Below are 26,517 nucleotides of genomic sequence, written 5' to 3' on the forward strand. Positions count from 1 at the left end.
TCATTCCGCCTAAGTAAGAAGAAAGCAAACAATTTAATTCGATAAAGTGACAGAAAAAAAGGGGTCCCAATCAAAAAAAAAAGTAGGGATAAATTAAGACATCTTGTAGAGGGGGTTAAGTGTCTTTCAGCACGTGTTTTGTGTGGGTTCCTGGTAGAAAATTGAAAAAAACCGGATAGGACCTTAGTTTAGAGTCTAAAACGAGTTTTGATCGATTTCGGGTGATTGTGACATTTCGCGGAGCGCTACTATGGCCCCCGGCACCGTGGACAACGAAGCACCCAGCACGGAAAAGTCCTGCGAAAAACCGGCCTTTGCTGACAAAATAGACAAGGAAATCGAGCAGAAAACCATTAAAACCGATGGCAGTGACAGTGGTAAGTTTCTAGGGCTTTTACCCATTTTTTTCTTAGTATTGTTACATAATCCATTTTGAGATAACCTTAATGCTGCACAGCAGCTATGCTAATCAGTGTAAACAAGTAGAAAATTACTTCTGTTAATAGTTGTTCTATTACAGCCTTGTTATAGGAATTTAACTGTGTTTATTTACAGAAAAGGATAAAGATGAAACAGAAACAGCCAATGGAGACCAAACAACTGGTAATTAGACCCTTTTTTTTGTAATTATTCATTGCAGTCATTATCTAGTGTCCCTACATTCATTAAAAATCCTCTTCTCAGTGTTTTAATGCTTGAAATACCATAGTGGATTAATTTTGTCATAAATCCTTCTATTTTACAAGAGTGTAACCCTAGTCAATGAGGTTATAAACCCTAAAATGCCCTTTCAAACACCTTAAGTTTTGAGGGAATTTTAGCCACTAAAAGAACATCAAAATGAGTGTTTATTCTTAGATAAACTGGCCAAAGACGTGGAAGAAAAAGAAAAAGTTGAAAACGAGGACAAAGTAGTGTTCATTCAAGATGTGGGCTTTACCATTAAAATCCAAAGTCCTGGCGTTGAGTCGTTTGACATTCAAGTGTCCAGCATGGAGCTGGTGCAGGAAATCCACCAGTTGCTGATGGATCGCGAGGACACGTGCCATCGCACCTGTTTCTCACTGCAATTGGACGGCAACAGTCTGGACAATTTCGCCGAATTGAAAAACATTGAGGGACTGAAAGAGGGCTCCGTAATCAAAGTGGTGGAGGAGCCGTACACGATGCGGGAGGCGCGAATTCACGTCAGACACGTGCGGGACCTCCTCAAGTCCATTGACCCTGGCGATGCTTACAATGGAGTGGAGTGCAACTCCTTGAGTTTCCTAAATACCGTAACCCAAGGAGATATTATGGGTTAGTGTGTTTTTTAGGGTTTTCAACAGTTGAAATTTTTAAATTTGGGTTTAGAGAAGAAGAGGATGCGTCCAGAGAGTGTGGATTGCACCCCACCTGAGTACATTTTGCCTGAGAGTAAGGATCGGCCTTTAACTGCTCTACAGCCCCAACTGAAGGAGCAAAAGTCCCCTCAGTGCGTTAAGGTGGTTACGCACCATAATTAACACACAAAAAAAAACGTTAAAAAAACTGTTTTGACAGGTTTTAACCACGTCAGCTTGGAACCCTCCCCCAGGTTACCGCAAACTCCACGGCGACTTGATGTACTTGTACGTGGTGACCTTGGAGGACAAACACTACCATATTTCCGCATGTGCCCGTGGTTTTTACATTAATCAGTAAGTTGGCTTTATCCAATTTGGTTTAGGGTTAATCTGGTGATTAGATCGACAGCGGAGGAGTTCAACCCCAAGCCGGCCACGCCCAGCCATTTGTGTCACTCTTTAATCGAAATGCTTAATCAAATTTCGCCCCAATTTAAGCGGAATTTCGCCGCGTTACAGCGAAAACGAAGCCAAAAACATCCCTTTGAAAGGGTGACCACTCCGTATCAGCTGTATGCGTGGTGCGCGCCCACAGTGGAGCACACAATCGATGCTATCAGAGCTGAGGACTGTAAGTCTGTTTTATTGTGTTTATTACCTGATTTTTCACCGATTCTGGTTGAGTGCAGTATTTTTCAGTTTAAGACACTTGTAGAGGACTCTGGCATTTTTTAGAAGGTTTTCAGTAGCATTTAGAGGGATCTGACACATTCAAAATGGTCCTAAAGGCCTCTGACAAGTTAAGACAGTCCTAGAAATGTTTAAAACACTTGTAAAGATCTCTGGCAGTTGTTAGAAGGTTTCTAATAGCATTTATGGGTCTATGATACTTTCAAAATGGTTCTAGAAGCTTCTGGCAATTTGTGATAGTTATTGGAAAGTTTAAGACACTTGTAGAGGACTCTGGCACTTTTTAGAAGGTTCTCAGTAGCATTTAGAGGTCTTTGACACTTTCAAAATGGTCCTAAAGGCCTCTGACAAGTTAAGACAGTCCTAGAAATGCTTAAAACACTTGTAGAGGTCTGTGGCAGTTTTTAAAAGGTTTTCAATAGCATTCAGAGGTCTAGGGAACTGTGCAAAATGGTCTTAGAGGCCTCTGGCAAATTAAGACAGTTCTAGAAATGTTTAAAACACTTGTAAAGGTCTCTGGCAGTTGTTCAAAGGTTTCTAATAGCATTTAGGGGTCTAGGAAACTTTCAAAATGGTTCTAGAAGCTTCTGGCAATGTGTGATAGTTATTGGAAAGTTTAAGACACTTGTAGAGGACTCTGGCACTTTTTAGAAGGTTCTCAGTAGCATTTAGAGGTCTCTGACACATTCAAAATGGTCCTAAAAGCCTCTGACAAGTTAAGACAGTCCTAGAAATGTTTAAAACTCTTGTAAAGGTCTCTGGCAGTTGTTCAAAGGTGTCTAATAGCATTTACGGGTCTATGAAACTTTCAAAATGGTTCTAGAGGACTTTGGCACTTTTTAGAAGGTTCTCAGTAGCATTTAGAGGTCTCTGACACTTTCAAAATGATTTTAGAGGCCTCTGGCAGATTAAAACAATTCTAGGAAGGTTTAAAACACTTGTAGACGTCTCTGTCAGTTGTTCAAAGGTTTCTAATAGCATTTATGGGTCTATGATACTTTCAAAATGGTTCTAGAAGCTTCTGGCAATTTGTGATAGTTATTGTAAAGTTTAAGACACTTGTAGAGGACTCTGGCACTTTTTAGAAGGTTCTCAGTAGCATTTAGAGGTCTCTGACACATTCAAAATGGTCCTAAAAGCCTCTGACAAGTTAAGACAGTCCTAGAAATGTGTAAAACACTTGTAGTGGTCTGTGGGACTTTTTAAAAGGTTTCCAATAGCATTTACGGGTCTAGAGAACTGTCAAAATTGTCTTAGAGGCCTCTGGCAAATTAAGACAGATCTAGAAAGGTTTAAAACACTTGTAAAGGTTTCTGGCAGTTGTTCAAAGGTTTCTAAAAGCATTGAGAGGTCTGTGGAACAAAATGGTTCTAGAGGCCTCTGGCAAATTTAAAACAGTCATGGGAAAGTGTAAGACCCTGGCACTTTTTAGAAAGTTGTCAGTGATTGGACAAAAAAAGGCAACAACGTTTGACAGTTGACGTTGAATAAATCATATTGCAGCGTTATCATCGAAATTGGGCTACGAAGAACACATCCCAGGTCAAACCAGGGATTGGAACGAGGAATTGCAAACTACCAGGGAATTGCCGAGAAAAACGTTACCGGAACGTTTGCTGCGGGAACGGGCAATTTTCAAGGTGCACGGTGATTTCGTGGCCGCGGCCACCAGGGGCGCCATGGCGGTGATCGACGGTAACGTGATGGCAATTAATCCGGGCGAGGAGGCCAAAATGCAAATGTTCATTTGGAACAACATATTCTTTTCCTTGGGTTTCGACGTGCGGGACCATTACAAGGAGCTGGGAGGGGACGCTGCCGCTTTTGTCGCCCCCGTAAGTTTGTGTGAATGACACGCGGGAATTGTCATTAATTCTGACACTTTGCAGCGTAATGATTTACAAGGCGTGAGAGTTTACAGCGCGGTAGACCTGCCCGGTTTGTACACGTTGGGCACGGTGGTCATTGACTATCGCGGCTACAGGGTGACCGCCCAATCGATTATTCCTGGTATTCTGGAACGCGAGCAGGAACAATCGGTGGTGTACGGTTCGATTGATTTCGGCAAAACCGTCCTGACACACCCCAAATACTTGGACTTGGTAATTTCCTGCTTGACACTTAATCCAAACTTTAACAGAACATTTCCAGTTGAATAAAGCTGGGCAACAACTGAAAATTCTGCCCCATCACGTGTTAAACGACAAAGACGAGGCGATAGAGCTGTGCTCTAGCGTAGAATGCAAAGGAATCATCGGTAACGACGGACGTCACTACATCCTTGATTTGTTACGCACTTTTCCACCTGACGTAAACTTTCTCAAATGTACCCCTCTCTCCCTCCCTGTAATCACTCAACTAATAGTCAAATTTCAGTGGAGGGAGGCGACGAACTGAGCCGCGAGGTGCGCGCTTACGGTTTCCCGATCGAGCACAAGCACAAACTGAGCTGTCTCAGACAGGAACTGATTGACAGTTTTGTGGAAGCGAGATACATGATGTTCATCAAGTATGCCGCGTACCACTTGCAGCAGGTCAACCTGAAGAAAACGGGCGAGAAAATCCCCACCCCCAAAGCCATAGAGGAGGCGACAGAGAAAGACAACAAGGAGAGCGAGAAAATGGACGACGAAAAGGAGAAAGAGGATAACATGGAGGAGGACGAGGCGAAGAAAATCGTGGAGAGCATCACCGATGGCACGAAAATTGAGTGTAAGTATTTATTGTTTGATTATTTCCTTCCTATCAATTTTGACCAATCGCTATCAAGAATTAGTATAACAAATGTAAATTTTAAGTGGAAAAATCACTTAACAACTGTCAACTTAGCTGTCAGCAGTTTTTCCGGAAAAAAAAATCGAAAAAATTGCACACTCCTCACAACAACATAAAGAATAGTGTTACCCTTTCTAGCTTGAAAGTTATTGTTCTTATTAATTATTGTTTTTATTGTTTTAATTAAAATAAAATGTTTATTTAACTCAGGAACTCTTACCAAATATCCCTCGTGCATCTAATTTTTCCTGTGGAAAAATTGGAATACTCGTTTCTAAGAAAAAAAAAACGAATTTACTTTTTTTTTAACAAATTACTTAGAAACTCGTTTTTCTGGAAAAATTAAATGCACTAGGGATATTACCCCCGATTAAACCACTTTCAGTTAGTAAATTTATGGCGAATTTTCCGTTCAAATTATAAACTTTGTTTTCGTACAGTCACGTGGTTAACGCTCTGTAGTAGTAGAGTCTGATGATGGTGGGGTGGTTTTTATTTCTACGGTTTTCGAAATTGTTTTTCCCGGTTCCACCTGGTGACAATACGATTGGTTGATTGATGACTAAAGCTGGGTGTTTACGTACCTTTTGCACGACTTCAGCGACTTTCTCCTCGACCAAACTTTGCCGTTTAATGTCGCTGATTTCTTGCACAATTTCCCGGCGTTGAGCCGACGCTGGAATGGCTCGTTCAGCGGACAAGCGCTTCTCGATTTGCCCGAGACGTTCAGTGACAGTTCTGTCAAAAGCATTCTCCTCCTCCTCCTCACTCTCGGACTGTACCACGACTTTTTCTTCGACCGAATACTTGTCGTACTGCTCCAAAATCTTTCTCTTCTCTTCCTCTTTGCCTTTCAATCGGTAGACGACGTCCTCTTTGATTCTAGCGAAGGGCTGTTCCACATTGAGGCATAAAGTGTTGGCGTGCACCTTGTTGCCGGATTGTGACAGCCACATTTTCAGCATCGATTGGGCCTGTTTGGCAACACTTTAAAATACCACGCAATGCTGCTATTTTTGGGCAAAATGCCTTAAAACTGCCTAAAATTGCCTTGAAATACATTTAAATTTTGGAAACAATGTAGACAGTTGTAAAAAACTTAAATTGCAAAATACAGGTTACGTGACGTTGATAATGCAATTTTAAGCTTGCAACACTGTCAAAACCAACTGACACCTGTCAAAAACAGTCACGTGACCTTAAAAATGTCCTTTAAACGTTGAGAATTTAGTAAATTAAATTTAGACAATTGTAAAAACGGAAATTTTAAAATAGACATTACGTGACGTTGGTAATGTAATTTTGAGCTTGCAACACTGTCAAAACCAACTGACACCTGTCAAAAAAATAGTCACGCGACTTTAAAATGTAATTTAAACGTTGATCATTTGGTAAATTAAATTTAGACAGTTGTAAAAATTGAAATTGCAAAATACAGGTTACGTGACGTTGAAAATGCAATTCTGCATGTTTTTGCAACACTGTAAAGGCCAGTTGGCATTTGTCAAAATTAATCACGTGACCTTTGAAATGTGGTTTAAAATTTAAAAATTTGGTAAATTAAATTGAATCACGTGACTTTGATTATGCCATTTTAGAGCTTGTAAAACTGTAAAAGCCAGTTGACACCTGTCAAAAACCGTCCCAGGGCTTTTAAAATGTAATTTAAACGTTGATCATTTGGTGAATTAAATTTAGACAGTTGTAAAAGCTGAAATTGCAAAAAACACGTTACGTGACGTTGATAATGTAATTTTGAGCTTGCAACACTGTAGAAGCCCGTTGACACCTGTCAAAAACAGTCACGTGACCTTAGAAATGTAATTTAAACGTTGAGAATTTAGTAATCCGGATACTCTGACTTGATGACGTTTTGATCTCTGACGATGTCAGTCCCAGCTGGTGGGCCAGTTCCACCCAATCCTCTCCGAGTAGGTTACTCTTGTTGGCTAGACGTGGATCTGGTTTGTAGTAGTCTTGGAATTCTGACAGATACATGTGACGTTTCCCTGACTCGGAATCTGTCAAAGATATCGTGTCCGTGACTATGTTATCCGGAAGGACAATGTTTGTGATGCAAATCGGTTGTTGGGCACGTTCTCCTCTAGATATCTGGAAATGACGTAAGATTCAAGTTTGTTTGAAACAAACTATAGACAATGTTGCCAGGTCTACCATTTTTGTAGTTCTTCTACCGTTCTCCTGTTTTTTGTACATAACCTACCGTTTTTAATTATGTTATTGCCATTATGTTGGTTGTAACATTTCATATACTTTTTCAGTTTAGTGAATAGGAAATTTAATGTCATTATTCTCTAAAACCACGTGATGTCACTATTGTCAGAATTGTCAAAATTTTACTAGAATTTGCACATTTTAACACAGTTTTCGAAACAAAATCTTCTGAAATCACGTGACAACTGCCACTAACGTAAAACTGTGCTGAAAAGTTGGCAAAAAATACGGATTTAAAAACGTTTTCTTACTGTATTTGATATAAAACGTGTTTCTGAAATTTATGACAGTTGTCACTCCATAGTCTAGCTAAATAGTCTCACAGAAATCACGTGACAAAAATGAAGCTTGTAACTTAAAAAAAAAAAAGAATTTACGGTGAATTTTCAAGGTTTTTGTTTACAGTTTACACTCCAGACACAACATAACAAGAAAGCATTCATTTAACAACACACACCGCACTAAAATCATAAAAGACAACCAAATAAACAATTGTTTATGTTTAATAGCTTCTTGAGATGTCAAACGTCAATTTTTTGCGCAGTTTCTGCCATATTTCGTTTGATTTTTTAGTCTTGAATTCCGTGTTTTTTCACAGTGGAGGAAAGCACCAAGAATATCGTAAAAACAGCGGCAATCGCTGTGGGTTCATTAAAAGAGACGGAATTCGATATTCGTTTCAATCCGGACGTGTACTCGCCCGGCATAAGACATTCGGAAAATCTGGACGCGCCTCTACCCAAACAACGTCAACTGGTCAAGGACGCCGCCGAATTTCTGTTGACGGTCCAAATACCGACTTTCGTACGTTTCAGTTCATTAGTCAGTTCATCAGTCAGATTAACAGACGCGCTTGGTTTAGATTCGAGACTGTTTGGACCACTCCTCCGCCCCCATGGACGGGGTTACGCTGTCCGAGGCGATGCACAATCGCGGTATAAACATCCGCTACTTGGGGAAGGTGACGTATTTGCTGTCAAAAGTCAAACAGCTGGAGTATTTGCACAGTATAGCGGTGGGGGAGCTGGTGTTGCGTTCGGCCAAACACATCTTCACCGCCTACTTGCAAAGCTGCGAAATGATGAATTTGTCCGTGGCCGTGGCGCATTTTTTGAATTGTTTCTTTTATTCGGGCCTCGTTGCCCCTAACCAACTCCAAAACGACGAGGTAAGTCATCAGCGGCACTGGCTGCAACAAGCTCCTAATCTGGAGATCAGTTCCAGAGTAAGAACAACAAGAAACGAAACAAAAGAAGAGGACGAGCCAATCCGTTAATGGGGAATGACAACAATGAGTGGGCTAGTTTGACTGGGAAACTACTTTGGACACAACTCAAGCAGGAGCTTAAGGCCTACTACGACTACGATTTGACGTCGGGAGACGTAGACGGCGTGCTCGAAGCTTACGGTTTGCAAAAAGTCTCTCTACTGCGAGGTTTTTGCATTAAAACCGGAGTCCAAATTTTGCTACGCGACTACAACCTCGACTCAAAAAACAAACTAATCTTCTTTGAAGAAGACATTCTAAACATCTTCCCCGTGGTGAAGCATATTAATCCCCGAGCTACAGACGCCTACAACTTCTACACCACTGGTAAGTTTATTTATATTTTTTGTCAAATATGTTGGGTTGTAATTAGCAACAGAGAAACTAGACATAATTTTAACTCGTCTTATTTAAGATTAGTTAGGTATAACAAATTCTAACAAATTAAGGCAAACGGGGGTGGTTTCAGGCCAGAGTAAAATCCAGCAAGGCCTACTAAAGGACGGTTACGAGCTGATTAGCGAAGCCCTAAATTTACTGAATAACGTGTACGGGGCGATGCACCCTGAAATAGCGCAGTGTTTGCGTATGATTGCTCGCTTGAACTACATTATGGGGGAGCATGCGGAAGCGATGGCTTACCAGCAAAAAGCGGTGTTGATGTCCGAACGAGTCAATGGAATCGATCATCCTTACACCATAACCGAATACGTAAGTTTTTTCAGTATTTGACCAACCATTTTGAAATTTTTCCTTGTGTCATTGTAATTTTTAATATTTAGGTTCAAAACCGTCCGTCAGTTGGCTTGTCAAATGGACGGTTTTAAAACTAAATATTAAAAATCCAATTGCTGATTGTGTCTGACCAATCACAAACTAGTGTAATAATTGTCCTTCTTTTTCTATTACTTGTGAACTGAGCAAGACGGTTCAAAGTCGCGGTAGGCGTGGTCTGTGACGCCATTTGTAAATTATTATTAATTTTATAATTTTTGACGTTTCCTGGCAGTTTTCTCGATTTTTTCCAATTGTAATTTTAATTTTGTGTAGTTGTGTTAGTAAATTTTGTATTTTCGCTAACCGAAACTGCTTAAACATTACATTAAGTGCAAACGGCAGCGTTTTTGGGTTAATAGACTATTTTCAGGTGGTAAACGAAGTGATGATCCATTTTCGAAGTAAGTTATGATATTATTATTTTCATTGGTATTGTAGTTACAATGCAGTAATAGACGCTTTGTTTTAAATAAATAAAATTACATGGAGGTCACGTGACTTTTGAATCAAAACGCGTTCAAACCGAAATAAAACTGCTAATATGAGATTACCATCAATAATAATTTGTTGCAGGCCCATTTAGCTTTGTACTGTTTTGCCAACAGTCAAATCAGCACGGCGTTGAAATTGTTGTACCGCGCCAGGTACTTGGCCGTCATAGTGTGCGGTGAAAATCACCCAGAGGTGGCGCTGCTAGACGTAAGTGAGGCCATCTGTTAACCGTCCTCCTAACCTACTATTTTGACTGTTTTAGAGCAACATCAGTCTGATTTTGCACGCTGTCGGGGAGTACGAGCTCTCGCTACGGTTCCTGGAGAAGGCCCTGGCCCTAAACATCAAATACTACGGAGCGAAATCTCTAAAAGTAGCCGTCAGCTACCATTTGGTCGCCAGGACGCAAAGTTGTATGGGCAATTTCCGGTCGGCCCTGACCAACGAAAAGGAAGCATTCACCATCTACAAAACTCAGGTAAGTTGAGTTTGTGCCTAGACTAAATGGTAAGATCGACAAACAGTGGCAATGGAACTGAAAATTGATTTAAGTAAGCAGCGTGAGATGGCACCACTAAAGTGATATTCGCGTAATTTTAATGCGGCGTTGTCTAGTTGACAAATCACATTTTTTGTTTGGTTTCTAGGCAGATTTTGTGTGTGTTTCCTTTAATAATTATTGCGTTTCACTTTGTTGTATTTTTAGTTATTAGTTTTTAATATTCATCAAGGGGGAGGTTATTTTATACTTAATACATTATAAATTCCATGTTTAATCTTAAAAAAGACACGTGACCTTCAGGATTATGTTTTGACGTTAAAAAAGAGTCCATTGCGCTGGTTTGTCTGTACTTATCATTTAGTGTATGGTTTGTGACATTTGATGCAACGTTGCCAATTCGTGCTGTTAATCTAGTTGGGAGAGAACCACGAAAAAACCAAAGAATCGTCCGAGTGTCTGAAACATTTAACGCAGCAGGCGGTGGTGTTGCAAAAAAAAATGAACGAAATCTACACGGGAAAGAATGGCGCCTCGTTGCCCCCCATTCAAATCCAGCCGCCTTCGATGGGTTCGGTGCTCGACATGTTGAACGTCATCAACGGCATTCTGTTCGTTCAGATCAGTTCCGAGGACATTGAAAACTTCAAAGCGGAAATGGAGAAACGGCAACAGTGCGAACCGTTGGAGGACAACAAGGACGCGCCCGCGCCGGAAGAATAGCAAAGACTGCGTGACGCAAGCCGTAAAAGCACATGGTTATAGTCCATTGGCGTAGAAGTCGTTACTTTTATTGGTTAAACCAAAAAAAAATTGCCGTGCTGTGATAGTAAAAAGTACCTAAATCGGTTCTGAATAAGGTCATCCAAACGTCTGAAACTGTTTTGTTTGGTTCCTTTTTTTGGTTCGGGACGCGTTTGTTATTGTTCAGCGTCTCTCCAGGCCGATTGTTTACGGTACTTTCAGTACCAAAAAATGATGCTTCTATGCCAAAAAAATATAAATAAACGAAAGTCAAAAGGGTTGATTTACCCTTAGTTGTAGTAGTATTTCGAATAGTTGTCGCGGATAATACGTTTGCTTACTTGGTAAACATAGTGCCATGGCTAATTCAAGTTTAAAGTGCAATTTTAAAGTTCCTATCCTAAATTTGAGCGGCCCTAATGCTAAGTCCACACAGTTGTTGGATTTTTAATGTTTAAGTGTTATAATATAAGTGAATATTAAAAATCTTCTTGTGGACTTTCCATTAAAGACAAGAAGCAAACGTGTTACCAGTAATGTTTGTAGGAATTTTTATTTTCCTACTTTGTGCATTAAATTGTAAGAGATTTTTGTAATCCCAATTTTGTTAAATAAATTTTACTGATTACACTTAAAATACTGGGTTGTCAAACTTACTACACAAATGTTTTAAAATATTTATTTCCTTACTCCTAAGAAAAATAAACTTAGTCAAAAAATATCTATTCAAAATAATTTAAAAACAATGGAATACATTAAAAAGCCTTTCCACTACACAGTGGAAACGTTTTTCCATATTATTCTTGTCACACGTTCACTATACGCAGGGTGGTTTATTGGTGGTAACAACAATTAAACCACCCTGTATAATTTCTTGTCTTTTTAAGTAAATTTGTGTGCAGTCATTCCGGATTTGCTGGCTCAATTTAGCTTGGTATTCAAAATAAATACAAAAGTAAACTGAGCTTGGAACGTAGTTGGGAGCTACGTTGCTGTTACTCTTTTTCGTCCACCGTTGCCAGTTCGTGTAACGACAATTCTTGAAACGACTGCTCTAGACAGTGTTTCAACTCCGCGTAGGACACCACCAGGATACTCTGCTCGTCCCTGGACATGAGACAGATTTTTTCAGGTACTCCGACGTCCAATTTGTTCAGACATTGCACGATATGCGCCATATCAATCCACGGTTGACCCTCTTCGGTCACCTGGTGGAACACGTAGTCTCTGAAGAGTTTCAGCATGTACCTGCGCAGAATGCTTAAATAAAACGCACTGCATTTTGATGAAGGTGACACGCACCTGTCACCAGTTTCCGACCACGTGGTTTCCATATTAAATTCGGGCCGTTCGTTGATTGTGGCTAGTTTGGTCATTAAACGAAACAGTCGACCGTTTTGCACGTCTTTAGTCAATTCGTTTTCCAGCATTTCGATTTGGTTGTGCACGTTGTCAAGTTGCGTATAAAATCTTTGGAGAATATTAATTTCTTACTAAACCTAAAATTTCAATTTACCTGGCGCCAATCATAGGCATTAAATCGGTCACACTTCGTCTCTGATTGGTCAGTAAATACATGATAAGATTGCGTAAATCTATGGTGTAAGTACGGCTCACTATATCCAAAGCGGTTGAAATGTTTTCACGTTGCACCGCCACCTAATTTGGCAACGTTGGAATTTCAAACCAATCGGCAACTAGTAAAAAACTTACGGTCGATTTGCAGGCTAAGGCGAGCACCAGTTTACCCAACGCGGTGAGGTCCTCCTGCTGGTAGTGGTGCACCAAAGCCAAATGGTTGATCGTTGAATTGTTGTCGTGCAACACCACGTCCATAACACCTAAACAGCACAACCTTAACCTAAAAAAAAAACCCCAACTGTCAAATCAAGGTTTGCCATGACCGGTGTAATAGTTGCCTGTTTTTTGACGTCAAAACGATTTTCGTAGGATCCAAACTGCGACAAGCCAAAGCGTTGGAGTGGATCAGCCTGAGAGCGGACGTCAACTGAATGATGTAGTTCCAAATCAGCGGTTCGGGGAGTTTGTTGTTCTGCTGGTGTCTTAACAGGTTAGTTTTCTGGTAGCTGTACGGCATCGGAGTGTTTTTGTCGCTGGTGAACGGGTCCAGGTAACCGGGCTGATCGATCGAGAAGTGTTTGTTCAGGAGGGTTTCCGACCCCGGATGGTAGCTGTACAACTCAAAAACGTTTTTTTTTTCCTCCATCTGACTCGACAATTGACGCACACTGTACCTATATACGAACACCAACGAGTTATCACCGAACGCTTTTGTCGTAAACACTTCCTTGAGTTGAACTATATTGGAATGGTTGAGTTTCTTCCACATCTCCACCACGGAAAGACACTTGGTGTTTTGCAATCGAAAGCCGTGGATTCGGCGCAAACAGTAGTGGATTCCGGTTTTTATGTGGGTCGCTTTGTACATGGACGCCTGATAGCCCAAATGGGCTTTGTGCAACACCTAATCCATCAATAACATTGTCAATGTCAGTCTACTGTCATGACAGTTTAGCACAATACTAGCGCCATCCTGCTTTGACGACGTTAAACAGAGCAGGATGCTATTACACTTTTTTTGATCAAGTAGTCTAAAACGATTGTAAAACAGTTCAAAAAGCTGCCAGAGGCCTTTAAAATCATTTGTCCACGACCAACCAATAATGTACTAATATTCAGCGTGTTGACAGAAGCTAAATGAAGGTCATATAGCGTCAGAGTGATTAATGAAGAGGAATAATGATCATTATTCCCTCTCGACCTAAAGGTGGTTGCACACCAAGCATAAAACATGGGATATGCGGTATTTCTTGCATGTAGACATCCACTTATGTCTTTGCAATTACTGCTAATTCAGAATACCATTTTCTTAACAAATACACCGCAATAACACAGTACAGGAGTTTGCCAAATCATTAGGTAAATTCCATAATTTATATTTGAAATATTTTTGGTGTATGACCGTCCTTAGTTCTGCGGTTTTTTAAGTTGACATTGACAACGTCAGTGCCCTTGTGGTCGTAGGCGGCAACGCTGGGGGTGCGTTCAGAAATAGGGCTGGTGTGCGCACCGTGGCCTTTGTCACATGCCACCATATAGTTATGTAAATAAATTGTTCACGTGATCCATTTTTTCCCAAATTCTGTCACGACTTGTACACCGACGGCCATTCTAAACGCGATCCTAATCGTATCGAGTTTGACATTTCAGTTGTTATGGCGGATTTGAGAGATTTACCTATATTATTTATTATCTACATAAAAGAGTATCAACTTCTAATTTGCCTGCACTTGACATTAGTGGTAATGGACAGTGGTCGTGGACAAAGTATAGTATTATCCTCGTTTTTTATGGCCATTAATCCCACGGGAGATTTGCGTCCCTCGCCTGCGGCTCGTGACGTAAACATCCCCCTTAGGGATTAATGGCTATCATAAAAAGCTCGTTGAATAATATACTATTAAAAGTACCAAATCCTATTAAAATGTTGCCTGATGCATCTAGAAGCGTCAGAATTCACTAAATAGTCTTAAAAACCTTCTAAAAGTTGCACGAACCTCTAGAAAATATTGAAAAAGTCCCAGAAGCCACTAAATAGTATTAAAACACCGCCAGATGTTTCTAGAATCATTTTAAATTGCCAGAAACCTGTAAACACTACTAAAAACGCCAAGATGCCTCTAGAATTACTAAAAAATGCTACAAAATTAACTAAAACCAAAACGTCACCGCAAGTGTCATTTGTCAGGTCCCTGCATCTGTGACAGACTATTGCCATCCTGCTTTGATGACGTTAAACAGAGCAGGATGCAATTACACTTTTTTTGATCAAGTAGTCTAAAACGATTGTAAAAGTACCTGAAGTCTCCAAACAGTTCAAAAAGCTGCCAGAGGCCTTTAAAATCATTTAAAAGTACCAAATCCTATTAAAATGTTGCCTAATGCATCAAGAAGCGTCAGAATTCACTAAATATTCTTAAAAACCTTCTAAAAGTTGCACGAACCTCTAGAGAATATTAAAAAGTACCAGAAGCCCCTAAACAGGTCAGAAACCCTTCAAAAAGCTGCCAGAGGCCTTTAAGATGATTTAAAAGTGCCAAATCCTATTAAAAACCTTCCAAATGTTGCCTGATGCCTCTAGAAATGTCAGAATTCACTAAACAGCCTTAAAAACTTTCTAAAAGTTGTAAGAGGCCTCTAGAGTCATTTTAAAATGCCAGAAACCTGTAAACAACTACTAAAGACTCCAAAATCTGCCAGATGGCTCTAAAATTACTTAAAAATGCTGAAAAATTAACTTTGCGTGACGTTAAACAGACTACTGGCAATTGATTCACTAACTTGATTTGAAATTGGTTCCAAAGGAAACAGTTCATGATAGCTGTCCACCTCCTGGGGCAGATCCGGATATTGAACCGGATCGGGCTGTAGCAAAGTCAAAACGTTCCGATTTAAAATGTCATTTCTCAGTTCCTCGGCGATGAAAAATGACGTTTCCGACTTGATTGGAATGGCGTAGTCGTTCGTTGTTGCCGGCGGCGCTACTGTAGCCTCCCCAAGGTCAGTACCTGTACAAATGCAATCTTTAGAAAACCCCATTAAAAACCCCCCTAAACAAATTACCACCATTATGTTCTGGAGTAGCAGCATATTGGTAAAAATAGGTGGTGCCCCCTACGTTTTCTTGATATGCTGGCACAATGGGGCCATTACTGCTAGCTGCCAGTTTATCATGGGAAATGGGCGATGTGGAATGAGTGGGTGACTGAACCACAGAATCTAAAATTTGCCATTCAGCATTTTTGGATGCCAATTAATCATTAACTGACCTGTTGAAATGTGTTCGGTTTCCTCAAACTTTTTCACCCTGGAGTGGAACGGACCAGTGGGGGAAGTGAATGAGTTGCTGGAAAAACTCGACGCTGACGTATTCGGGGAACTGTTTAGCCTGGGGATGAATTCGGTGACATGGCCTGAAAAAACTTTCTCCAATTAAGTGACCTCTATTTTCACTGGTACTTGCTAGTTTAACAGCCGGTTTAAATAATACGAAAAAGGGCTTAATAAAAGAAAACAAAAGGCTTTTTACTTGTTCGTCCCAGCTGTGAGAGTGTGGAATGGGGACGAGACGTGGGGGACATCCAATCCATTTGTGACCTTTTCGAGCGGTATCGCCGGCAACTTCAATACCAAACATACAGAATCCCCGGCTCGGAGTCGTTATCAGAACGCTTTTATTTGCAAATTTCTCGTTTCTTGGAACTCGCGATCATTCCAACATGATAAACATTCGGGTCGCGACAGATGTGACACCCGTCTGTCACCTGTCAATGTACAGCTGTGAAAAATTGCTTTCTCTTGTTTTTCTGGTTGCCTACCCGATGCACTCATCGGCAACATACGTCACGATGACGCGATATAACTCTTTGTGTGACAGGGAAAAGAAAACAATAATTGAATCTACCGAAACACACGGTATATTAACATTTATTCACCATTTGATTAAGACTTGCACAAAAAACAATTCCCGCTACATGAGAATCTCGATAAAAAAATAACACGCGTTCATTCTGGCCACTTGCACGAAAATTGTTTTAGTCTTTTTTTTTTTTTTTGTTTATAGTTCACTTAACTATAACCGTCCTGGAGAAGCCTCCCCGACCGAAACTGTGTGTGTGTGTGTGTGTGGTACTTAAAATTACATTCAACAATTTATTAAAACAATAATATTTAAAATTTTGACATATTTGAAAGTGTTCCTGTAATGCCCCTTAGCCATTACAGTAGTACCAATCTGTATAATGTAATGGTAAGGGTAGTTAAGGAAGTGTTTTTCAAAAACTGTGTTAGCCAACATAGGGGTTAGATAGTGTTATAAAAGATGTTGTTTGTAAAATTTGTTTCCAGGAATTCTACATCCAGAAAACGGTTCTGGATAAAGAATTTACCCTGAATCACCGATTTTACACTACGATAGCATTACCTTGGAGTAAAATGATGTAGAGGATTAATCTTTGGTGTTTTTTTTTTACCCCTCTTAATTAAAAGCAAAGGAGGCTTCCCGAACCGCCTCGGTGGGACTTATCTGACCGAAACGCCACCGGTCTGCACATTTTCCACGTCAAAATCCAAAACGAGCAACTTGGTCTCCTCGGTACCGTTTCGACTGCCTACCGCGCAAACCAACTTGGTCTCGTTCGCCCTGATCCGCCATACCACCCCGCCGGAGCCGCCGCTGTCCAACGCGACCAAGTTTCGTACGAAATCGCCCGTTTTCAGGTCCCACAGTTTGACGGTGCCGTCGTCCGAGGACGTGATAACGAACCGATTGTTGAATTGCAGACACGTGACGGCCGACTGGTGCTTGTTCGGACCGGACAACGTTTGCAGACACTGGCCGGTCAAAATGTCCCACACCTTCACCGTCGAGTCGGCGTTGCCGGACACCAAAATGTTGTTGCGCAGCTCCATGCCGGAGGTGAGCGACTGATGACCCATCAAAGTGTGTTTGCACGCCCCCGTCTCCACTTCCCACACGCGAATGCTGGTATCCAGCGAACCGCTCACCACGTGAACACCATCGAACTGAACAAACCAACCGAGTTACTTTTCGTTCGGTTGGGTTCGTTGGGAACGTGGAATTTCCGAGACCAAAATGCCTTTTTGCATACAAAATACCTCGCAATGCTTCTATTATTCCTCAAAATTGCTTTTAAATTACTTAAACTGCCTCAGGATACCTTCAATTGCAAAATACACGTCACGTGACGTTGATAAAGCAGTTCTGAGCTTGCAATACTGTAAAAACCAGTTGCCAACTGTCAAAATTAGTCACGTGACCATCAAATCGCAATTCAAATTTTGGAAAATTGGTAAATTGAATTTAGACAGTTGTACAAGCTGAAATTGCAAAATACATGTCACATGATGTTGATAATGCAATTCTGAGCTTGCAACACTGTAAAAGACAGTTGCCAACGTCAAAATTAGTCACGTGACCATCAAAACGCAGTTTAAACTTTGGAAAATTGGTAAATCAAATTCGGACAGTTGTAAAAACTTAAATTGCAAAATACACGTCACGTGACGTTGATAATGCAATTCTGAGCTTGCAACACTGTAAAAGCCAGTTGACATCTGTCAGGCCAGTTGCCAACTGTCAAAATTACGTTAACCTCAAATATCAGGAAAACTGTAAACAATTGCACTTTTTAAGTAATTAGAAAGCCCTGACTTGTGACACAATAATATACAGTGTGTCCCATTTGAAATAACTGAGTTAATTAGACATTGAACAGTCTGAAAGTATTTTTTTCAAGAAAGAGTTGAGAAAATAGCGTCAAATTCCACTTTCCCAACAAACCATTTTGCTGACACAATGAAGTGAAGAAACAATTCAGGATTAGCGCAAACTGACCTGCAAAGAATACACCCGATTGGTGTGGCCTTGTAAGGTATGCAAACACTCCTCAGTCTCGGGTTTCCACACCCTCACCGTGTAATCGTAGGCGCCGGACACGACCAAACGTCCGTCGTATTGCACGCAACGCACAGCGGCCATGTGACCCATCAGGACGTGCAGACACTCGCCGGTATCAATGTCCCAGACGCGTAACGTTGCATCTCTGGAACCACTCACCACCCTACAAAAACCCTTTTAGTTCTCGACCGGTCAAAAATCGTTATAAACTTGCTTGTTTCCGTGCAAATGCATACACCGAACAGTGGATGTGTGTCCGAGCAACGTGTGACGACACGTCCCGGTCTCCGCGTCCCACACTTTTAGCGTCCGATCGGTGCTGCCGCTGATGATAGTGTTGCCCGACATTTGTGACGACCACACTCCCCCCGTATGTCCCGTTAACGTTCTTAAACACTGTCAAAAATCGTATTTGAATGACGCATTTGACAATTATTTTGAAAACTTACTTTTCCGGTAATGGCCGACCAAACCTTCAAAGTATTGTCATCGGAACCACTGACAATCTTATTGTCTGAAAATTGTAAACACGTTATCACGTGATCGTCGTGGCCCTTCAACATTTTCGGACTTCGGATCGGTTTGTGTCTCCAGTTCATTTCTATGGCGTGCTGACGCATAAAGGCACCCTACAAATCACGTGACTATCGTACAGCAATTAGCCACACAAACAAATTCAAATTTGAAAATGTCCAAAAAATACATTACAGCAGAACATTTTTGGTCTCTCTGCAAAATGTCCGTAACTCTAACCGTTTCCGAGATAAACGACTTTGTTTTTGAAACTTCTCTCAAATTTTGAAAATTCGACAGCTCCGTCATTTTTGGGATTTCAGCCACCGTAAAAAGCTCAAAATGTTCGTCTTGAACTGCTCTTTCACCTCGTGCTAACCGCAACAGGATTGAACATATACAGGGTGTTAAAAAACAAGTTAAATTTGAAACTAACGCTCCACCAAGTTACCCGGTTCTGAATGAGTGTAAACCTAGTCCACTGGGTGCAGAAAGTAATTCTAAACGTTGGTCGTTTCTTGCAAAATCTCCGTAACTCTAACGTTTTTGGAGACATTCGACGATTACATGAATTTCTATGCTACACGCGCCCAAGACAGTTTTGCTTGAATAGCAGCAAAGTAGGCGGTGAATGTGTTTTGACATTTTAAACGCCGCGAAACTGACACGTCACGATGACGTAATTGAACAAAACGATACATGGATCAAGTGTCAGATTACGTCATCGTGACGTCACATTCACATGCACAGCCTACTTTACCATTAATACTAGCGAAACGGCATCTTGGATGTTTGTGGGATAAATACGCGTTTATTGGTGATTATTTCAAAAAGTAACAGATAAGCAACATAAGACAATTTTTGCATAATTTTAGACGGGGGAACAAGATAAAATTATAAAAATAGGGATGTTTCATCAAAGTTGAATTAAATCTGGAAATTTTCCGCACCAAAACCAAGAAAAAAACAGTTTTCTGATGTGCGTAAATTAAAATTGGTTTTTCGGGACTGAAACTGTCAAATTTCACATTAAAATGGTGAATATCTCAAAAACGAACTTCAATTGTTTAGATAACAGAACAAACCTTCCAGGGAGACATGTGCGTGCGACCGTTTGACCGCGGCGACGATCTTCTCCTGGACCGGCCCTGTCCCTCTTCCGGTAACTCGTCGATACCGGCCCGTCTGCACTTTTCCTTCCATAAAAGATTATCGTCCGCCAGAATTCTCCAGCTATGGCAAGTTTGGGCGGCTAGCAACAGATCGCGCGGCTCCAGAAAGGACAACACTTTAAGCGCCAGCTCTTTCGGTAGTAACGAAATGAAATCTCTTTGGAATTGGGGCTCAATCACTTGCATCATGTGTCGTACTTGCGTCGGTTCGCAACTGGAATTTTCCGATTAATTTTGGTATTGCTGGTTGCATAAAAAAAACACCAACCTGGCTATCAGTTCAGTCAGGGCCATAAGTCTTTCGGCGTTCGACCATTTTGCAAATTGGGCCAACCAATTCGCCATTTCCGGGGGCGGATTGTCCTTAGTCGGTATAACTGGCCAGCCCCGGCTGTTGGGTGTGCCGGAGGCGCCGGCTCCCCTTGGGGAATTTTGAGTATTATGAGGCGACAAGTTGGCCCCATTCTTGTCTTCAGGTACCTGCTTTTTGCTGGGGCAAACATTGTTCGCATCCAGTTTCCTTTTTCGCTATTGTATCAACAAAAATCAATTAATCTGTCTTCCACCAGCAAAAACAAAAACTAACCAAACTTCTCTCAATATAATCAGGATCGTTCCTACTAAATAATGAACTTTTTGGTGTCGTACTATGGCTGGCACTAATATTTACGGAGGGAAGCTCTGGTTCATCACACTGCTCCTAGATTAATTAAAAAACTCACCTTTAAAATTTAAACACCCTTTAAACATACCTTTACAATGCAGTCTTGCCAGTTTTCTTCACGGATTATTCTACGTTCATCATCACAGTTTTCTTGGGAGGGGTTTAGTTCATTACACACTACTGTGTCAGAATTTTCACATTTATCTTCAACCACTCCTTCCAAGTGGCTATGTGATGTACCTGTGTATAACCCTTAATTATAGCCAGGAATCAAAGAAAGTACATTACACTCATTTATTATACATACAAGTATACACAAAAAAAAAATCAAACAAAAGTAGGCTGGTGTTTTGGAAACGCCAGGGGCCCCCTAAATGGTACTGGAAACCACTACTTAGTTAGGGTTCAAAAAATGTGTTATTTCGAATGGATCACACAGGACAATCAAAATTACATTTAAACAACCAAAATACTGAATTTTAATATCCTAAAAAGCGCTAATTTCACCCAGTTTGCCTTTAGTAAACATATTTACAAAAACCTTGCCAAACTTAAAGGTTAAATTGTTTTTAACACTTACCAGGTTCAATGTCTGGACAATTAGGATCTATGTACTCAGTTTCGGTGGGACTAGGGCTAGAACAGTCTTGTTTGTTAATTTCAGAGTGGCCTTTAGGATTCGCGTGTGCATTAAATGAGTTTTCTTTCAGCTGGCATGCTTCTGCCATTCTAATACCCTCAGTACATTACTGCCGCCCTCCACAATCCTGAAAAGGTGGTACCACGAAACAGTTTGAAAAGCCGTAAAGTTGATTGGAAAAAATGGGGGATTACACGCCCCCAGGGGGAAAAACTTGTTTCTTTAGGCCATGCCAAGTACCACCAAAGGGGTAACCAGGTGCCTTAAACTTACCTTATCATGCTACAGAACCTGTTTCTAATAAGAAAAATTTAAACGTTCATCAGAGCTTGTTAATTATCAATTAATTAACTTTTTTTTGTTTTATTCGAGTTTTATTACCCAAAAATGAGAAGAAAACGAAAAGCAATTTTTGAGATATACATGCAACTGACTTTGACATTTAACAAATGTCAGAAGTCAGAAACGTCACCCCCCCCCCCAACCATTAACAATCTACTCAGTCAATGAATTCTTATTTCAGTGTAACTAGATGGGTTATCAACAAATTGGTGACGTTTTGGGGGTGGTTATTGATGACGTCACATTGAACCGCGTCCGCGCCCTGCTCGGGGCAAATTCACGGTCGTAATCGACGAAATCCGGGGCGCGATTCAAGCCGTCAGTCGGTGATCAGCCCCCAAAAGCAGAGCAACCCCCAGTCAGCTTCCGCAGCATGCCATTTCATCTGCATGTTTGCATCCTGCGCGTTTTCGATCGCGAACCGAACCGAACGCGGCCAGTTTCGATTTTTGCGAAATAAGTTAACCTCCACCTCGAATTTCCATTAGATAAAGGAAAAGTTGAATTTTTTATCGGTTTTGCGGGTAATAGCGTCCCGGCGCTAACTTAGTAATGTTAACCGTTAAGGCCGTTGCGATTCAGGTAAATGCGCCGTTTGTTTTGATAGTCGCACTGTGTTTACGTTGTTTATTTGCATCCGCATTATACAGGGAGGAAGTTTCGTTTAGGATTTATGGCTCATCCAGTTACTTGTAGGTGCATATTTCTCAGTTCACTGGAGTGTAGTGTTTAAGTTGTTTTGTTGACAGTTGTGGTGAAAGCCATGTTGGTTTTCAAGTCAAGGTCAATTTGAACTGTCAAAGAACGTCAATAAACAAATCAAATCAATCGATAGATAGAAATGTATTTTGCAAATAATAAATTAACATCTTCAAGCCCTACTCCACGTTTGTGATTGGTTTTAAAAAAAGCAGCAGGCTTAAAACTGCTTTTTTTTGACCAATAAAAATGGTTGTCTGCATTTTAAGGTGAATACAGGGTGGTTCAAATTGATTGTAGGATAGTAATTCAATAGTGGAATTCCTAGAGGAAAACACACACACATTACATTTCATATGAGTTTTATTTTAGTTTATTAATTAAGATAAGCATATACTTAGGGCCGGCTAGCTCCGAAAGAGGGCACTTTTCAACCATAGTTTATATGACACTTTGGCGTTTATTTTTATGTACTTTCTAGGTCAGAAATACCGAGTTTATTGAATTATTCATAGTATTCTGTTCTGGATTATCTCTTTATTTAAGAAGTTTTATAGAGTTTCTATTGATTGTATTAAACCCGATAAAACGTGATCAATTATTAAACGGCCACGTTTACCTAAATAGTGCAAAATCTGCAACAAACGGCTGGATCACGCTATGCTTCAGTTTATGTGACCTTAAAACGGGTCTAATTTGACCAATGTTGGGTCAGGAACAAGGTCCCAGACCGTACCATTCGACCCTCTGGGTCGATTTTAATTCCCGTTCCTGTTTAATATGCCGCGTTTTTCTAATTATGGCAAAGCTCCAAATCCTGCTTTGTATGGGGTTTTCCACCAGAGGTTGCCAAACTGAAATGATTTTCTCTAGGTTATTGAATTACCACCACTTCACGGTCCTGAATGATCCACTAGCTTCAATAGCCGGGCCTTGCATCAGAACATGATCAGTAGAAGAGACACGACCACCATGATTATCTTCAGTCAATCGAACGACGACGCCGAGATTATTCTTAGTTTGGAGTCGTTGACGCAGGCGGCCATCATCTTCGTAATGGCCTTGGCCATCATCATCACCAACGTGTTGATTATCGCCACTTTGGTCAACTTTAGAGGTCCTTCGGAAGTGATCAACTGTTACCTGCTCTCATTGGCCGTGGCTGATCTGTTATGCGGTGTAATAGTGGTGCCCCTTTCCGTCTACCCCGCCATTGTCAAGGAATGGGTTTATGGTGATGTGCTTTGCAGACTGATTGGCTACCTTGAGGTAGGTTGCGCACCTTCTAAGGTTTTTAAGGTTTTTGAGGGTTAAAACTTGCAGGTAACAATTTGGGCAGTGACAGTTTATACGTTTATGTGGATGAGCGTGGATCGTTATCTGGCCGTGCGTAAACCTTTAAGATATGAAACGCTTCAAACGAAAACCAGGTGCCAGTGCTGGATGGCCTTTACCTGGATCTCTTCGGCGATGCTCTGTTGTCCACCGTTGCTCGGGTTCACCAAGCCACTGTTTGATCGGGAGGCCTACGTTTGTATGCTCGATTGGGGCAGCATGGCCGCATATTCTGCCACATTGTCCATTCTCGTTCTCGGGCCTAGTGTTATCACCATAGTGTACACTTACACTTATATTTTCATGATGCTGCGAAGACTACGTAGTGGGTAAGTTTAAATTTCTTAACACTTTCAAAGCAGTTGGCGCATTCACCATTTATCAAGAAAAATACTTATCAAGTTTTTACGCTTTCTCTTGTCGAAAACCGAAAATTTTCTTAGATACGCGTTCCACGACAAAGAGTACGCCACTGCATTGTCCGAGAACCTGTCAAACCCCAGTCACATGATGTCGTTCGCGCTGATCGTGGCGTTCTGGTGCTCCTGGACGCCCTACGTGGGTGTGAGACTGTACGAATACTGCACGGGAGTGAAATTTCAGATGCAGTTTCTACATTTCGGCGTGCTGTGGCTGGGGATCATGAACTCCTTCTGGAAGGCGCTGATCTTGATCATTATGAGTCCGCAGTTTCGGTTGGCGTTGCGGATCTTTTGCATGACGATCTGTTGCAAGTATAAAGGACGGTTGCAGGCGGAACTGATCGGGATGGACGCGGACGACTGACTAAAAAACGGTCGTTGGACGGTTTGGAGAGAGTTCTGTTTTACCGGCCTGATTATTCACGATTTCAACTTTGTCGTGGGTAAAATGCGCAAGTACTGGTGCCAGTCCACCGCTGGTGACGTTGGTACAGTTAAACGCCCGATTTCGACTTTGTGATTAGTCGTTTTTAGCTCAGTTTTACCACCTCCTGGTCAATGTGGTAGTACCTTGTAAATGGTGCTTTTATTAATCTCTAATTAAAACAGATATGGAAACTTAATAAAGATCAGATAGTAGATGAATTTTCCAGATCTGGATATAGCGTGTAAATGTCAATTAAAAAAAACAAAAAAACAAAAGAACGTTCTTGACAGGTCTGTCACCATTTTAGTTAGGTTATTCTGTCAAATGTTAGGTCCGTTCACGCTGTGTATAGATTAATAATTTTGTAGGAACTGTACACGCGAGACAAAGGCAGACAACATTATTATTTACATAATTTTGTTCCCTGTTTTTAAAAATGTTAAAATTAGATTTGCTATTACGTTGCGCTAACTCTCTATAATATGTTAATTGTCATCCGTCAAAAATTAATTGCCTTGCGGCAACTCTCTAATAATACCTAATCTGTCAAACTAGTCAAACACAGTTAATAATAAATTCTAACCTCAAAAATAGACACCGGTAAACAAACACCGATTTTTCGTTGTTTGTACGTGCTGTCCTGTATTTTGGCAAAACAACGCTATTTAAGTGACTCTAGGAAATGGCCCACCTAACTTGGTGAGTGCCCCCCCTGGACGGATTCAGTGGAACGGCAAATCTAGAAGCTGTTAAAGGGATTCATACCCTAGAACTACCCAGGATAGAGAGTTTTGGTTGTTTTCAATCAAATTGCCACAAAATAACCAGGTGTGTGCTCCATTTAGTCCATTTTCATCAAATTGCTAGCAATATTAAGGTTGCCTGTTAGGTATTGAGGCTATGTTAAGTTTTTTTTTTGCCATTGACCCATCAAAATTGCTTAAACAAATATGAAAGTAAAAACGGAATTAAAACATAGAACACATATTCCAAGAATTCAGTGCGTTTGACAACTCCCATTAGTAGGTTTTCTGTCTTTGTCTCGCGCATGCAATTATTAATGTTGGTCCCTTACAAGGGACTACCAAATCAAATGGTAAGATTTTAAAGGCTTGGTATACACAAATTTGAGTATGCCAGCAAAAGTGTCAACCAACTAATTGGGACACCCTGTAGACTATCATAGCCCTAGTGCAGCAACATGCTTTCAGGTAAGTGTAAGTTTGGTTGCCTATAGCAATCCAAGGAAACAATCAAAAAGGAGGGGCCTAAATTACCTTTTATATACCAGGTGTTTGGGTTTATTTTTTAACAATTAAAAGAGAGATAATTAGCCCCTATTAGCGTTGTTGATAAGACATACAAAAAAATTGAAACACCCTCTCTGGTATGCATATTATAAAATTAAGGGATTTTAATAGTAAAACGCTAAAAACTCTCAAAAGACTTATTAAATAACGCTTTTCAACACCTACTATAAAGATAAATCAAAATTTTAGTACATTCTAATAAATAATGCAATTCTTAGTGGTATTAAAATAGAGTGAAAAACCAGTTTTATCGGGTTACGGTGCTTTTAGTTTTTAGTGGTACCTATAATATAAATTCAGACAAAACTTTTGATAGTCGTTATGTGTAATAATCAATTTTAACCTTTTAAAAAATTTTAATCAGCACTCGTTTTTTCTCCTATAATTTCCACCCCTTTGTTTCCTATATACACAGTTTGTATAGGGACTGTTATATGAGGAAATGTTGTTATTACTGCTCATAATTTTAATTAAAAAAAAAACGCATTTTGTAACATAGTTTACTAGTTTTCTACTGTTAAAAACTTATAGTGTAGCGCGTTGATAACTGTCAAACATTGTTCAAGAATTAAAATATTTTAAAATAAATATTTTATTCACTTAAAAGTGGATTATTTGACTTTTTTTCACCTGTACGGACTTTTCGTCATCCCAGGAAAAATAACCACACGTGATGTGAAACCGCCAT

The 26,517-nt window shown here is 40.5% G+C and overlaps 5 protein-coding genes across 9 annotated transcripts; 2 read left to right on the plus strand and 3 right to left on the minus strand.

Annotated features, from left to right (window-relative positions):
- The first annotated feature begins 48 nt into the window (after positions 1 to 48).
- Positions 49 to 11,441, plus strand: clu (clustered mitochondria protein homolog). 2 transcript variants are annotated; one of them, XM_081991412.1, is made up of 17 exons: positions 49 to 377; positions 556 to 603; positions 859 to 1,299; positions 1,354 to 1,484; positions 1,543 to 1,679; positions 1,727 to 1,956; positions 3,519 to 3,850; positions 3,905 to 4,117; positions 4,167 to 4,341; positions 4,392 to 4,727; positions 7,624 to 7,829; positions 7,888 to 8,193; positions 8,244 to 8,619; positions 8,762 to 9,003; positions 9,643 to 9,768; positions 9,824 to 10,039; positions 10,478 to 11,441. In XM_081991412.1, the coding sequence occupies exons 1-17, from the start codon at positions 251 to 253 to the stop codon at positions 10,781 to 10,783; spliced, it is 3,948 nt and encodes a 1,315-aa protein (XP_081847538.1). In that variant the 5' UTR covers positions 49 to 250; the 3' UTR covers positions 10,784 to 11,441. The 2 variants fall into 2 exon arrangements, with proteins under 2 accessions (XP_081847538.1, XP_081847539.1); XM_081991413.1 differs by lacking the exon at positions 556 to 603.
- On the minus strand, positions 4,722 to 7,206 carry LOC145736945 (uncharacterized). The gene is made up of 2 exons (XM_081991498.1): positions 5,375 to 7,206; positions 4,722 to 5,322 (listed from the first exon to the last, which is right to left on the minus strand). Exons 1-2 carry the CDS (start codon positions 5,753 to 5,755, stop codon positions 5,239 to 5,241), a joined length of 465 nt encoding a protein of 154 aa, XP_081847624.1. The 5' UTR covers positions 5,756 to 7,206; the 3' UTR covers positions 4,722 to 5,238.
- Positions 11,442 to 11,469: 28 nt separating the features above from the next.
- Positions 11,470 to 16,128, minus strand: PAN3 (Poly(A) specific ribonuclease subunit PAN3). 4 transcript variants are annotated; one of them, XM_081991448.1, is made up of 10 exons: positions 15,915 to 16,128; positions 15,655 to 15,798; positions 15,452 to 15,604; positions 15,167 to 15,393; positions 13,060 to 13,289; positions 12,724 to 12,996; positions 12,518 to 12,665; positions 12,321 to 12,463; positions 12,107 to 12,274; positions 11,470 to 12,052 (listed from the first exon to the last, which is right to left on the minus strand). In XM_081991448.1, the coding sequence occupies exons 1-10, from the start codon at positions 15,973 to 15,975 to the stop codon at positions 11,800 to 11,802; spliced, it is 1,800 nt and encodes a 599-aa protein (XP_081847574.1). In that variant the 5' UTR covers positions 15,976 to 16,128; the 3' UTR covers positions 11,470 to 11,799. The 4 variants fall into 4 exon arrangements, with proteins under 4 accessions (XP_081847574.1, XP_081847573.1, XP_081847572.1 ...); XM_081991447.1 differs by having other exon boundaries at positions 15,449 to 15,604; XM_081991446.1 differs by having other exon boundaries at positions 15,655 to 15,807.
- Positions 16,129 to 16,279: 151 nt separating this feature from the next.
- On the minus strand, positions 16,280 to 21,737 carry ago (F-box and WD-40 domain protein 7). Its single transcript, XM_081991423.1, has 10 exons — positions 21,568 to 21,737; positions 21,235 to 21,421; positions 20,743 to 20,894; positions 20,577 to 20,690; positions 20,259 to 20,518; positions 19,904 to 20,204; positions 18,755 to 18,934; positions 18,520 to 18,701; positions 18,243 to 18,468; positions 16,280 to 17,410 (listed from the first exon to the last, which is right to left on the minus strand). Exons 2-10 carry the CDS (start codon positions 21,380 to 21,382, stop codon positions 16,907 to 16,909), a joined length of 2,067 nt encoding a protein of 688 aa, XP_081847549.1. The 5' UTR covers positions 21,383 to 21,421; positions 21,568 to 21,737; the 3' UTR covers positions 16,280 to 16,906.
- Positions 21,738 to 21,972: 235 nt separating this feature from the next.
- On the plus strand, positions 21,973 to 26,440 carry DopEcR (G-protein coupled receptor DopEcR). The gene is made up of 4 exons (XM_081991472.1): positions 21,973 to 22,218; positions 23,209 to 23,604; positions 23,659 to 23,999; positions 24,114 to 26,440. Exons 2-4 carry the CDS (start codon positions 23,281 to 23,283, stop codon positions 24,454 to 24,456), a joined length of 1,008 nt encoding a protein of 335 aa, XP_081847598.1. The 5' UTR covers positions 21,973 to 22,218; positions 23,209 to 23,280; the 3' UTR covers positions 24,457 to 26,440.
- The last annotated feature ends 77 nt before the right edge of the window (positions 26,441 to 26,517 follow it).

The sequence above is a fragment of the Ips typographus genome, linkage group LG13, assembly GCF_016097725.1.
Source record: "Ips typographus isolate SLU linkage group LG13, UJ_Ityp_2.0, whole genome shotgun sequence".
NCBI classification, from domain to species: domain Eukaryota; kingdom Metazoa; phylum Arthropoda; class Insecta; order Coleoptera; family Curculionidae; genus Ips; species Ips typographus.